The sequence below is a fragment of the Podarcis vaucheri genome (genome assembly GCF_965113315.1).
Source record: "Podarcis vaucheri genome assembly, chromosome: 2".
NCBI lineage: Eukaryota > Metazoa > Chordata > Lepidosauria > Squamata > Lacertidae > Podarcis > Podarcis vaucheri.
This window is the reverse complement of record NC_138760.1, coordinates 35,094,929-35,110,212: the sequence shown is the minus strand read 5'-3', so window position 1 is coordinate 35,110,212 and position 15,284 is coordinate 35,094,929. Positions and strand designations below refer to the sequence as shown.

At 46.6% G+C, this 15,284-nt stretch overlaps 1 protein-coding gene across 4 annotated transcripts in view; it reads right to left on the bottom strand.

Annotated features, from left to right (window-relative positions):
- The window catches only part of CYTH1 (cytohesin 1), a 57,507-nt gene that overhangs the window by 17,347 nt on the left and 24,876 nt on the right, over window positions 1-15,284 (bottom strand). For 3 of the 4 annotated variants that reach the window (XM_082213298.1, XM_082213297.1, XM_082213299.1), the window contains exons 2-3: window positions 2,324-2,406; window positions 533-597 (exon numbers count right to left, since the gene is read on the bottom strand). In XM_082213298.1, coding sequence (XP_082069424.1) covers window positions 533-597; window positions 2,324-2,406 — 148 coding nt within the window. Of the gene's footprint in view, window positions 1-532; window positions 598-2,323; window positions 2,407-7,986; window positions 8,146-15,284 lie in introns of those variants that run through there. The other variant, XM_082213300.1, reaches the window with a different exon arrangement.

Here is a 15,284-nt window from a genome sequence, read left to right as displayed (position 1 = left end):
CACTGTCACCCCATTCTTCTCAATAGATTAGTATGATTTTTTTTTTTTTGACAGGCTAGAGGCTCAGCATATAGGCCTCAAATGTAAGCAAATCTGCTCTACGCGAACAGAGCCAGGATTAAAATATCAATTCTCAACACAAGTGTGATGGAATCCAGACCAAGGGAATCCCATTCCTCAGACAACTGAAGTCAGCAAAATAGGCAAATCTATTTTTACTGGGCATCTGAATGGGTCTCTGATAAGTCTTTGGGGGTTATTCTTCAAGTTTAAACTCTTGTTTGCCTTTAGATATTGTTTCATCCACAGCATGAAATGTGCAACGTTATCTGGACTGACGTTCAAGTATTGCTCCTGGTAGAAGGGGTTCTCCTCTGTTTTCAGTGGGCCGATTTGACCCATTAATGTTAGAATCCATGCCAGCTCTGCTGTGCAGGGTTCTGCTAACTTTAGAAATAGAACCCTATTTCTATTCTGAGAAAGCCCCCCAAAATATCACCTTCCCCATTCCTCCAGCAGAAGCACCACTCACCTCTCTTCTGTAGAGCCCAGGTTCTCGATTTCATTAGTGACCTCTGCTATCTCATCTTTCAGACGCTGCAGAGGAGAAGAAAGGTGGGGGAATGAGCACACCATCAAGTGGGGCTCTTGGGGGGAACTTTTTTTATATAAAGAACACCTTGGAATTATTACTCCAGCTTTTTCTGTCCTCTTATGCCTTTCCCCATGCTCATTAATCTAGGTTTGAGGATCAGTTGGGTTGGGCAGAGGGAGAAGCAATGCCTAGAGAACAGAGGAAAGACTTGCCAAGTTGACCTCTCCACAAAAATCCAGGAGCCTGCAAGGTAGAGGCTTAAGGAGACTCAGGAAGCAGGGTTCAACAACAGAATCTCTCGCTTCCTGTATAAGGGGAAACCCTGTTCCCTTCTTCAGAGACTCATCAGATACAGCTGAAGCCAGCTGCAGGTACCCACTGCCCTGGGAAATGAAGACCAGAGAGAAGCCTGCCTGTCTTGGCTCAGAGGCAGGCTGGGCTATGGATGCCAATCTGTGGGAGGCATCAGCGTGCTGAGCTCTAGGAAGGAAGGAAGAAGAGCGAGCCCCTGGGGCTAACACAATTACTGGGCTAATCTCATTAGGAAGTGTCCAGCATATGGCAGTGATTAGCCTCTCCTACTGCCTTATTTATTGCTGATAGGACTGATGAGCAGCCCTGCCAAGCCCAGTACCCGGGAGCGAGTTGCCACAGGAACAGGCAGCCCATGTCAGAGCCAAGGGAAGGGTGGGCCTTGCTGCCTCTGAGGGCACGGAAGGAGTGGGACGCAGGGAAGGGGATGTTCTCCTGGCATCACTTTGGAAGGCGCACCTCCATCTTCTTAAAGGTCTGCACCAATATTGGCTAGTTACAGCATCTTTCCTTATATGGGAAAGACGGAACAAGTTGACTGGGAGGTGGGGCTGGTTGACAGAGAATCCTATATCCGTAACCCACCTTCTAGCTTGTCATGTCCATAAGGTACATCAACCTGACAGGTCAAGGCTAGAGACGGGTGGAGATGCCCCTCCCCACCAACTTGATCCTTCGACATGGAAGCTGCACTGGGTAATCAGACCCCACCCCCAGCCATTTCTCACCCCCCCAACCCCTGCTGGGGTGGCCAGAACTGTGCCTGGCTGCTGATCTGCAGTGACGTTTGCCCAAGACACCTGCTGTGCAGAGCCTCAGGGCTGCAGGCACAGAATCCTCTGGGGGAACAGGAGCAGGAATAGCCGTGCACTTAATATCCAAAGAAAGAAATGCCATGGGGTTTCGTGTCCACAAAGAACCACTTGCTGCTAACCCAAGGTGTGTGTGTTGGGGAGGGGGGGTTTCCACTGTGGTTACTCAAGATCAAAGTAAAGCAAGTCTACATGTGCTCAAAGGCATTCTATTTTTGTGTGTGTGTCACATTTCCAGGGTGAAGTCACGGCACTGAAAACAGTTAAGCCCCAAAAGAGAGGAGGTGTAGGAGGGAAAGCCAGGACACACAGAGGCACCAAGTCTGGAAGCTACAAAACAGCCACCAACCCTTCTTGGAATGGGAACTGGTAGGAAGTATTGTGTCAGTCTTGTGCCATACAAACAAACCCCATTAATCCAGCAATTACTTGATCACATCTTAAGAAGCCGAGTTAGACCCAGTCAAAACCACTGGTCCATCAAATTCCAATACTGTCTATACTGACCGGCAGGGAACTTCGCAGCCCTGCCTGCAGATGCCAGAGTCTGAACCTAGGACCTTCACATGCCCTCCTGCACGCCACACCCCTATCCCCCACATACCTGTATATCTGCCAGCAGCTCCTGCTTGCGTCGGCGAATGTTCTCAAGTTCTTGACGCTCCTCAGGAGTCAGGTCGCTGGGCACTGCCAGGGTAAAGAAACAAAGAGAGTTGCTTACAATGGGTGGATCTCAACAAGGATATGATGTGGCAGGCCAGGGAGACTGATGTAGCAGTCACAATTGCACCCACAACTGCGTGCTGTAACCAGAAGATGCAATAAACCCTTGGGATATGCAACATATGACCCAGCGTACACATTTTTTTTCATTCCACTGTTGATGCCATTATATGGCATTCATCAGCACAATATGTGTGATGACCACTTGTCGTTATGGGTTGATGGTGGTGCTGGTTTTTTGGAGGGGAGAAACAGTCCAATATATGAGGCCGGAACACCAAACCAATATTTGCTATGACAAGCCAATGGGGCCACCATTGTTAGATACAGTGTGTATCTGTTGGTTTCTGGGAGCAAACAAGCTATGTGTATTACATGATGCCTTGCTTGTGCATTTCCTAGAAGCTACTGACTGGATAGTGTTGGACACAGAATGCTAGATCGAGAGGGATCCTACTGGTAACAGGCATAGCAGTCAGACAAGCCAGAAACTACTTTGCTTCAATAGTGAGTAGCATCAACTTCCCACAAATCATTTCTTTCCCACCCCACTCCAAAATCACCAAGCGCAGAATTGCTGCACTGACTTCTGCATATTAGGTTAGAGAGACCTGTGTTCGATCACTAGCTGTCAAAGCTCCATTGAACACAATTAGATCCTACTTTGAACAACAGAGAGGAAGACATTATTTCTGGGAAGGGAAAGCCACAGAAACATACAAAAATAAAGGTCATTGTGAAGGTCAAGGCAACTGCAGGACTCACGAGATAGAAGCAACATTCTGAAACATGGAAAGCCATGGTTTGTCATTGGTTTATGAAGCCTGGTTTATTTTAAATATGGCTTGGTGTTACACGTGAACCCAGCACCCTTCCTTAACTGTGGTTTGCTTGGCCAGCCCACCATAGACACTGATGAAGCTACAAAGAAAGGAGGCAAGAACAGCTGGAAAACAAATCTGACTATAGAGTAACAAGCCATGGTTAGTTTGATTCTCTGTGGGGCAACCTCTGGTTAACATGTGGTTTGTTAAGCAAACCATGGCTTAGCATTATGTGCAAACCAGAAACTCTTCCTTCTAGGTAGCCATTAAAAAAAAGGCACAGATGTCTCTCACACATTGAATCTTGCCAACCTACAACCCAGTCTCAAGATTCAGGAATAGATGCTTAAGCAAACGTTTTTGGAAAGCTAAGCTCCCCAAACCAGGCTGTTTATTGCCAATGACATGAAAGGCAAGATTAAATTGTTGCATGTGTGAAACAAGATCTTCTCCTATAGGACTTCCTCCCCTCTCCCCTGCCCGCAACACATGAACAGGTTTGGGGAGGAATGGGTGGAAAAGTCCCATTGCGGCAGGGGACCTTGTTCCACTGACGCATACATCACTTAATGCTATGTTGAATTCTTCCCAAGGCTTCTCCTATTAAGCACCACAATCACCACCATAAGGAAGGATCTAAAGCAATCTTGATCCACAAGCATCAGGCAACGGGGGCAAACTTTGCCGTCGTACATACACAGCAATGTCATACTTCCAAGAGAAACCCACTGCAGTCATTCAAGGCTACATCTCTGTTTTTGTCACTGTCCAAATGAACCCTCCGAAACAGTGCTAGGATACATGCAGAGCACTGCACAAAGGTGACTTGAAGCTGCAGGCCTCAGACCACAGGCCAGCTCCTCCTTTCTCATGTGTGAGCCCAAACAAAAACAGAAGCACTTAAGGCGGCCACGTTGGTTGTGGCTTCCTAGCAAAAAGGCACGACTCCTGTTGAGCACCCCAGAAAGAGAGGCAGGACACAGCACATGAAGGTAATGATGCACCCCAGAACTCTGTCCTGCATCTGTGCGGTATAACATACAGTGGATTCTCACATCTGCAGCTCGCAGCATGAGACAGACATTTCCCAAATACCGCTGGAGGAATTCAAGCAATGCTCCAGGCATCACATTCTAGTCTCTGCAGGCAGGGGGAGTGTCTCGGTTTGACCCTGCTGGGAGCATTGCTGATTCAGCTGCTTTGAGATGGGGAGAGGCAGGACCAAGCCCAGAGGTCAACAGAGGAACAGAAGGCAGGTTCTACCATCCTGGCCATACCACTGCAGTTGCCCAGTGGGGAACGTGTACCCAGGCATTCAGGGGAAGAACGTGGTGGTGCTCCCTTGCCTTATATGGAGGGTGTGTGGAGAGCAGCAGGGTCTCTGTCCTCAACAGGGAGCACAGACCTGTAGCCGGGGTGGGGAGCCAGGCTCTAGCTTTGAGGGCTATTTCAAAGAGATCAGAGTTCCTGACACAACAAGGCTCCATTGTGTGGCTGCTGGAACAGAGAAGCCAGAACAAGGGAAGTGCCTTTTCATTGCTTTGCAGTTGGACACGAGGGCAGGAGCCCAAAGCCAAGATACTGCAGCCGCAGCATACAAAGGAGGCAGCTCTTAAAGAGGCAGTGCCTCCCCCCTTCCAGCAGGCAGGGCAGGTGGACCCAGAGCAGGAGCCCTGGGAGGCTTAAAGCTGAAATTCAGCATTCAACTAAGTAATTACGTAATGCATTAAAAGAATGGCACTAACTGGGGTGGAAAGAAATATACCAATTTCCAAAACTACTGTGCTCTCCTCAGAAGCTTAACAAAAACAAAGCAGAAGATCTCACAGAGGGCCCCTCTTTCCAACAGCAAGTGCAGTGGGTGGGCTGGTGGACCTTACTCCTGGGTACTCGTCATAATCTTGTTTCCAAAAGAACCCAGCACCTAAGGCTGGGAGCCCCGAAATATGTGCAGAATTCACTCCCAGAGGTCTGCCCTTCCTTTTGTGAATGGAAAAGTGCTCGCCCCCAGAGCACCTATCCTTTGGGGAAGAAATGTCTCTTTGCCTGGAGACTGAAATGTAGAGTCCCACACAATGTTTTCATAAAATTGTGGAGTTGGAAAGGACCACAAGGATTATCCAGTCCAACCCCCTGCAATGAAGGAATCTCTTTTGCCCCATGTGGGGTTCAAACCCACAACCCTGAGAATAAGAGTTTCATGCTCTACTGACTGAAACCAGTGGCTTCACCTTGCTCCTCCCCCACCAGGCTAGATGATAAGGCTGATCGTTGAATAACTACATGAGAGGGGGAAGTGCAGGCGACATTCTAGGGAGGACAACTGGTCTGCATGAAATCCAAGAGACCAAGGAGTAAACAAGCTGAGTGCACCCCGCTGAACGATATCCAGCATCTCCATGGTCCTCTTTGGTGCGCAGGCATTCTGAATCACAGCGCATGTAGTCTGCCACAAGTGCAACTGGCCCTCCTATGCCATATCCTGTCGAGTTGGCAATTCTAGGCCCCTGCCCCTGCAATGACTCCAGCGGAGCCATCCAAACCCTGGCTCTTTGGTTACAGAGACAGGTTTCTCATAAAAGGTTGCATTAGCAAGATGGATGGCAAGAAGAGCCATCGTTGTGGTCTTGTAAACAGGCGAAAACTCACAGAGGTGATATATTACAAATACCAATGTGTTCTCCACACACACCCTCCACTGGCCCATGCCACCTTTCTGCATTATTGGCTCCACGTTTCCTCCTGAACTCTGTATGTCCCTGTTCAAAGATGCCAGCAGTTGGTTTTGTCAATGGAAAAGGCTGAGCCTTTTGGATTAATTGGGAAGGGGAAGTGTGTAAGCGACCCTTGTTCCTGCTATTGCTATCAAGATGCAATAAAGCAGCTGACTGCCACATTCACATGGGCCTTCTTTATTTCATAGGTCATTTGACCACAGTCAAATAATAGGCAGTCAATTGACTGGTATCTGACTGGTCAATTGACCTGAGTCCCAACTCCAGCTATATCAGTGCTACAGATAAACAGTGGGGCTGGTAATTAGGAGAAGATGTTCTGAAGGAGGGGCTGGGGTGTGTGTCTATTTATGTGCCTCCATAAGTACAGAGAAACACTAATAAGCAAAGGCACTCTGGGCTTAGTCCAAGCAAAATACCCGAGTAAATGACTTCCAATCAGCTGGATGGGTCTTGCAGGTAGGAAGGCAGAACTCCCCAATGAGCAACGATTTATCCAGAGAATCACCCATCAGCACAATCCCTGACTGCTCTAACCCCTACCACTTACTCTCTTCCCAGAAGACCAAGCAATAGGGGCTCCAACACCTGAAGCTATCAAAAAGAAAAACATTTTTTTAACAATTCATTCAAAGCATTTGTAACCCATTCTTCGGCTGGAAATGTTCCCAGAGTGACTTACAAATCAATAAAAGCAACACAGTCCCTGCCTGCCATCCGGCTTACGGTCTAAAAAGGCATGGTGCAAAAGGAAAGAAGGGAAGGGGGAGCGGGATGGAGAAGAGGAAAACAAGCAAAGACTGGTGCAAAATTCTCAAAACATGCTCTTAGTGTGAATTGTGTTTATTTTATATATTTTATGAAACGGCCTGCTTTGCTTTCATCCAATGCTGTTGTCTGGGTTGCAAGTAAGAGTGCAGTTCTACCCCACCTGTGGGTCAAATGCATCTGAGCTCAGTCTGAAGAGAGCTTTGGTCTGCAAGAACGGGAAACCCTAGCTTGAAGGAACCCCCTTGCCCTATATGTCAGCCCCAATGGGAGTCCTACTCAACTCCCAGAGACAGTGCTGGCCTCTACACCCCCTACCAAAGCATATACAGGGGGATGTGTCGAAACAGGAAACAGTAAGCAGAATCACATTAACATTATTCTAAGACAAGGATGTTAGGGGTTACTTCTATCCTTCTCATTTGTGTGCTCTTTCAGGGCCAACTCTTCCTCCCCTCCTCACCCCACCAAAAAATTTAGAAGCTTGAGCTTCTAATTTCTTCTTTTTTCCAGGTCCACTGGCTCCTTGACCCACAAGAGGGACTCTCTTTGCCCCTTGGGCTCTTAATGCCCACCCACCAATTCAGACACTTGGCTGGCTGCCAACATAGACTGCCCCCCTTTGACAGCCACCACTCTAAGCAGCCTTTCCCCTTTCTTAGTGCCTATCTACTCTCTGTGCAGGGCAATGGCAGCCCATAATGAGGATGATGGTGGTGGCATCTACCCCCACCCAATATCAGCCACTTCTGTACACCTTTCAGTTAGGGGCCCTTGACTTAAACAGCCCCGGAGTAGAAACATGGCATTCCCACCCTGGTGAAATCACTCTCTTCCCTCCTCTCCTGCAGACACTTTGGGAAAATCCAGTCTGTGCATAAACATGGGCCCAAAGGAAGGCAGGAGCAACAACACACAGTGCCTTCCCCCTCCCCTCCATGCCTGGAATAATCTGCTGGGGAGCCAGAAAATGGGCAGGCAGGGGAAGCACAGCATGCTGGTGGACGGGGCAGAAAGAAGTGCAGCACCAGGCACGGCTATGACAGAAAGGCCAGGCACATGGCGCTCGGCATGGAAAAGGCACTGGCACATGGCACCAAATGCAGCCATGAGGGACCAAGCAGCACACAAGACGGGGGGCCAAACAGGAGCAGAGAATTCCCCTTTGCAAACATAATACACAGGGGGAGAGAGGGAGAGGAGGGGGAGAGACTTACCCCAGGCTGCCGCCCAGCTCTTTCTGCCCACTGTCAAAGTAAGCCCTGTGACACACCATCAGTGCGCTAGTAGCCCATGTGCTGGGGAGCCCAGCCCCGTCAAGGAGAAGGGGCTGTGTCTCGGCCTCCTCTCATTCTGCTCAGCTGAGCTCCTCTGCTCGTGCTGCCTTCCATGGAGGATGACAGCTTTGGAACCCCGCCCACCTGCCGAGGCCTGGGGATTAACCCCTGCCTGTCCAGGCTGCAGCACAGGGAGGGCATGTGTGCAGGACATTTGCACACAAAGTGGAAGCAAGCAGCAAATACATGGAAATATGAGTATCAGAAGCAGTTACACACACACACACACACATCTGGGTGTGATATTATGAGTTTCTAGCAGAATTACATGCTCAAGGAGGAAATGCTGTTCAGCCTCTAAGGAAGATGCGTCTTTTTCCCTTAATGCCTTTCTCGTCTTCTCAGGACCCTAAAACAGATGCAAAAGTTGCAGCCACACACATGTTATTCTTAGCGCCTCACTCAGAAGCAATTCATTGTTTCTCTCATTGTCAAGCATGCCAGAAACAAGGGCAGCACTCTTGCATCACAACATGCACACTCTCACTAGTTTAATGCAGCTGAATAGGTGTTTAATCTTAGGCGCACACACACACACACACACACACACACACACACACACACAGAGGTTTCTGATACCACAGACTTAAATATTGGAGAATTCAGCTTTTACCCATGGCATGGTGAAATCTGATCTTAGTTTCCTATAAATTAAGGTTATTTAAGCTAAACTTATTTCTTGTTAAGTTTTGTAAATTTAAGGTTGCATCAACTTCATCTGCTTTAATTTTCATTCTATTTAAAGGATGCCCCTGCATTACTTGTTCCTACCTTCATCCTTCATAGAATGTGCTTTTATACCAGACAACATTACTTCCTCGCCTTGCATTCTGCCTTAATGAGAGATGCCTTCTCTGAAGTTTTGGGCAAGTTTTCTGCTGATCAGACATCCAATCTGCTTTTGTGGTAGCGACTTGTTAAATGTGCTACACAGCCAGGCATTTTATCATTCCCATTCTTAATTATACCAGGTGGTTTCCTTAGTACTTGTGAAAATTCATTAACACTTTATAGGTGTTCTCTTTCAAAGCCCTGACTGCCCAGCAGCACAACTGCTCTTCTCCATGCCAGAAGGGGACCAGTGTACCATCATCATCCACTGCCTGTTTGAAGGAAAAGATGCTCCTCCACAACAACATCCCTTTCTTCTTAATCCTCACAATCCCCCATGTCTTAGGAGGGCATGTTGAATTTTTCAAGTTTCAGGTGGAGATGCTAAAAAGTTGTAACATGACTTGGGAATTCAAAACATATTTTGGTTAAATTAATATAATTTAGTTCTGCTTGGTAAGTAAATGCATGTAAAATTGCGTAGAAATCATTAAAATGATTGCCAAGTAGTAATATCAATATCAATACTATTATACAATATTTATTATTATTAAGCATTACCTAATATTTGTATAAGGTAAAATTAAAATTATTTGGTTTTCCAAAAGCAGTTCATGTGCTTCTTCATCAAATGTAGACTTAACAAGCTAAATGTTGCCCGATCACAAAAATAGTAGATTTGAATTCCTCATACACAAAACCATATTTTTAAGGAACCCCCCCCCCCGAAATTTGCAGAAATTAAGTTTCACCCCCTAAAATGACACACCCTAATGCCCTAACCTTGCTTATGAGAGTCTGCAAGCATAGGGATTGAAATGGGGGGGGGGGTGAATTTTCAGAGAGGGCATGGACTTTTCAGAGGGGGTTGAGAACTAAGGGGAAAGACCCCTCATCACAGGTAAATGTGGGTTCAGCTGTGTGGCATTTTAGGGTTTTTTTTTAATTTCACATTCATGGCCACTTCATTATATTTAGCTATAGTCACATGCTTATTTTCTTGTGATTTTGCATAGCTTCTGCTAATCTTTTCAGAAGCCTCTTGTGAATCTGATATACCTTTGACTGATGTACTCATTCATTCAGAAGATCAGGGGGAATATAGCATTATATTTAGTGATGGGAAACAACAACAACATGTTGACCTGGAGTTGCTGTGTTTGAAAAGTTGCCAAATAGTAATTCCTATTCTGTTCATTCTAGGAAACATAGCACCAAAGTAAGGTTGAAAGTCACATTTTTCAAAATAGAGAATGACAGCACTGCATCTGGAAAATTGATTTTGGGGTGGAGCTTTCAGGTGTGGTGTTTATGCCCCCAAAAGATTTAGAATGCTGTGCCAAACTCTTCAGATTCTCATTGCAAGAAAATAACTTCCATGCACTTTGATGCTTGCCCATGTGTTTTCAAATTCAGTACTTTCCTGCAGCTTAGTGAGCTAGAAAGCCTACAGACTCACTAGTAATGGAGTTCCGCTTTGAGAAAGCCCCATTAGAATTCAGCACTGGCAGTCCCATTAGATTTGTTCCACTTTTCCATTTTCTCCTCCATTTCAGACCAAACTCCCTGGAGCAGCAGTGGAGAAGCAATGATGTGTGACTGGAGGGGTCCAAAGGGAGTTGCAGTCCAGCAACATCTGGAGAGTCACCATTTCCCCACCCTTCGTCTAGAGGAGCTTCTTCACGCAAAGTCTGGGAGCTCGGGGTCCTTCTGACACATCCCTCACTTTTATGCCACCTCTTCTAAGGCCTGGTTTGGTGCATCTAAGGTAGCACTTCCTTCAGGCTCTCCCAGCACAAGCTTCCCTAGCAGATGCGAAATCTCCATTATCCTAAGCTCACAGCAACAGCACAGACTTATGCAAGTGTGTTCAGAAGTTAAGTACTGCAAAGTTCAGTAAGTCTTACTCCCCAGCAAATGGGTATGGAGTACCTCAGTGGAGCAATTTCTCAAAAGGCCTCTCCTCCTCCTAAATGCCCTAAGAGCAAACTGTCCCAAGATGCAATGCATTCAGATTATGTTCCCAAGATCGGTTCCATCCTGTTGTGACACCAGACCTACGGTACATACAAGTATCTGTGTCTTCTGCTTCTGGCATTGCTTGAACCTCTTTCCTAATCCTAGTTGCAGATTCAGGTTCTGAACCCTAAAAGGTTTTTTTTGTTCCTTTGATTTCTCCCCTGAAGCCCTGGACTGGAATCTGAAATCTCTTCAACGTAATCCGGGAAGTTTAAAAACCACAGACCCTCCTGGTGCCGCATCTTCATAACAAGCACTTCTCTCCCCACTGCCCCCTTGCATACACAAGGGCATCCCTCCCCACAAACCTTGAAAACAAGGTTTGATTCATCCCACTCCCCAAATCACGGCTACATAAATACAACTTAGCTAACAAGATATGACAGCGTCTTCAAGAACCAGTGTCCTTGTCAGTGACACTTTGTCATTCCACTGATGCGTGGCAAGATCCACAAGGCAGCCCACAACAGCAGGCAACAATGGAGAACAAGCAAGAGGAACATGTGGCCAATTCCACAGAGCAGTGTTGTGGCTGCCTCTTTAAACTCAGCACATGGCAAGCCATTTGTATCCTGCAGCTCATCACAGAAAATACAGTATTTTTACCAGCACACCAAAGGAAAAGACAAGGCTCAGTGGTAGAACAACTGCATTGCATATAAAAGGACTTGGCATCTTCTGGCAGGCTGGGGAAAGACTCCTATCTGAAATCCTGGAGAGCCACCACCAGTCAGTGTGATGCAGTCCAGTGGTTCCCAAACTTCTCTCTACCAGTGCCAGATGAAACCCGGTGGAGGCCCCTAGGAAGTCGAAATATTGGGGGCTCCCTCTCAAATTACCTCCCAAGAGTAATCTTCTTTCAAGATCAAACCAATATTATTTTGATCTGTTGTCGCAGGGCCCATAGGCTAGTGCCTACTCTGCCTATTTGGTAATCTGGCACTACTCTCCACCCTCAACAACCAAATGGAAATTGCCAAGGGTCCCAGGGAACCACAATGATTTTTCTGCCTGTTGTAAAAATTGTGATGCACTGTGCTAGATGCCGTATGATTTTTAACTGCATTTCTATTGCTTCTTTTATTTCTTATATTGCATTTTATTGTATCACAACTTGAATGTCATAATCAACATATTTAATGTGGGTGTACCGCAGTTAAACCTGTAGCAAGTGAAATGTACAACTCTACATTATTTCCCCTGTTTACCTCCTGCCTCCCCTTCTCTTGTATCCTCTCTCTCTCTCTTTTTACTGTAGGATCCTTGAGACAAAGGACTTGTCTTCTTGTACTCTGTAAACCACCACACACACTGATGGGTTTATAAGGGAAAGAAACAAACATGCAACAGAAATTCCATGCTCTCCCCTCATCCACACAAAGTCAAGTGAGGGTAGGGAACTCTCCTGCCCTAAGGCAGTGAAACTATAGAACAGGACTCATGAATGCCAAGTGTCCAATCCCAGGAGATCTCGTGTGTACTAAAGGCAGTGGCTGAGGTTACGAGAAATTCCAGATACCATCAGTTTCCTGCATGTGTGCGCAAGAAATTTAACCCTTAGGATTACTCTCCCTGTTACATCATCAGGTGCCTGCAGAGTGGTGGAAGCTTGACTTGACACCCTTGTCTCTCTCTCTGCTCTTACTCTGGTCCCTCATAAGAAATTATTGCCTTGACACCATAAGACTCAGTGGAGCCAAGGCAGTTAAACTCATATCACAGACTGGGAGCAAGGATAAGATGGCACCCCACAAGTTATCCTGTAAATTTCCAGCAGCTTCCCCCACTCAGATGTTTGCTGGGGCTGATGGGAGTTCTAGTCCAAATGTTCTGGATGGCACCAGGTTGGACAAGCTAATTTAAGGCCACAAGAGCCAGTTATCCTCTGGCATTCGCCACAAGAAGCAAGGCAAGGCAGTCCATTAAGGACTTCCCCCCAAACTCAGTATCTATCCCTTACAACAGCAGAGCTTGTAAGGGGGGGGGGGAGAAATGCACCTGACAAGGCATGGAGACAAGCCCTTTCTATAGTGCACCACTCAACAGGTATGTTTGCTCCAGAAGTTCTCCTCAAGGCAGGTTCCTTGAATGAGTGCTCCATTTCTGGGTACCGTTACTGGAAAGCTGAAGAGAGGTTCACTTCCTAGCAAGGCTTAAGCAGACATTAAGATGAAGGCTGCAAATGACACACATCTTGTGGGAACAGATCCATGCAGTGGGATGTTCTGCAGCCTGCCATTTTAAGTTGCACAGTAAATTTGCTCGCAAGGAAGCAGCAACAGTGACTACAGAAGGCAAGGGTGTTTTACTAACAATTCCTGTGTGGCTCCTTGCAGATAATGGGCTTGGCACCAAAAAGCAACACAACATGTTCTGAGGAGGAGGGATAACTTGTTCCAAAACCGAAACAGGGTGTTGCACACACACCCTTATGCACAAAAAAACCCCATAGTAGGCACCACAGGGAATCCATGTGCCACATTTGCCTCCTGGCTTCAAGGGTTTTGGCAACTGGTTCATGGTAAGCAACTGTGAGATTCCACCCACAGAAATCCTATCATGGCAGAGAGGGATTTATATCCTTCTCCCTGTAATCACAGACGCTACTCAGCACCAGCTTCATGACATGATGCCCACACTTGCCCAACATTACACTTGGGCTCCTTGCTAACAAAGATAAAGGATTATGTTCAACTAAGTCAACTACTCAGAGTAAAACCTTTAAAATTAACAAACCTATGTTAGTCATGCCCATTAAGTGTAATGGGTCTACTCTGAGTAGGGCTAGCATTGAATACCACTCATGTAACATCTGGGCAAGCATTTTAACTTGCCAGGTGGAACGAGTCCCCCTTCTCCTCCCCCTGTGTGCTGTTCCAGGGGTTTTCTTGCTCCCCTGAGCCAATTTCAGGGGATGGGGGCAGGGGGGGAGGAAAGGAAGGAAAGCCCCAAGCAGAAGTTATTGTGCAGGGCTTCTGCTGATGGGGCTCATTAAATGAATCCCACTCAAAGGCTCCACAAGCAAGTAACACCATATACTCAGGCAAGACGACTACATCCTCTGTGGGAAGTCTAAAGCAGCGGCAGCATATAAAGTTATCAGATGTTTCACATTGTGGGTGGCACTAAACATCCCCACAACTCACACATGGACAAGTAACCTTGCAGCTCAACAAATGTGCCAGATCTGTAGGCTTCAGGTGAGCTTCTGCAATGCCAAGGACTAAACACTGCTGGCAGCATCACTGTAAAAGCTCCAACAAAGAGAACTGATGGGATTCATAACCACAGAAAAAAGGTACTTATAGAGGCCATCAGATGCAGAGAGTTCCTTAAACCAATGCCCAAGGTAAACTCACATGGGTCTTGAAAGCAAAAAGTCAGCATTTAATAAGGGCTAGGGGCTTAGAAAGTGCAAGTTAGGATCTTTGCCGCAGATTGTGAAACATACTCTGTGACCAGTAAAAGACCCATTATAAAAAAAGGCCTTTGCTTACTGGACTATAATTTGCATTGTGGTTGTTGTTTTAAGGGTGAATGAAATGTAGAAAACGAGTCATTCCTAAGTGCCTTGATTCAGTAGAACCACAAATCCCAATGGCTATTGGGCAAATCCTCAATGCTCACTCTTCACTGCAGAGACAACAAAAGCACTGCTGATGTTAATGCAAGAGACACTGCCGCAATGTTTGGGACCGCTGCCTTTCACCCATCATTGAGTGCACACTGGTCTCGTCAGTTTCAGGCAGCGTGGGAAGAGTGTGCATGGCCAGGTAAATGCACCCCAAGAGGAAACCGGAGTCCTAAAGCGCCATGCTACATGGAGAGCAGCTGTCAAGGTAAAGACTAAGCCAGAAGTGAGGGAGGCTCCACATTGCACAGAACGCAGGCAGAGACCCCTTGCCATAAGCAAGCTGGCCAGCAAAGGTGGAAATGCATGTTGCTGTTCCAAGACTGATTGATTTGGCTCTAAATTGCACTTCTAGACTCCACACCCACACCAAATAAGTGGCCCACTCTTTGATAAACCAAAAAAGCTCTATTTCATTTAAAAAAAAAATTCATGCTCTGCTGGAAGAGCCCTTATCTGATGATGTAAAAAATCCAGACTGAATTACTCAAGAGAGAAAGTTTGGGATAGGAGAGAAGCCACAAGACTAAGTTGGAAGAACACTAATAGTGTTGCAATAAAAACAAGTGAGCAAACTCAGTCCCACGCTAGGAAAGGATTTCTTCTTTGGACTTGCATGGGCTCAGAGTTATGTTGAGCTCCAAGCTTAGAAGGAAACTATTTCCCAGGGCTCATGGTCACTCTAAGGCAGGCATGG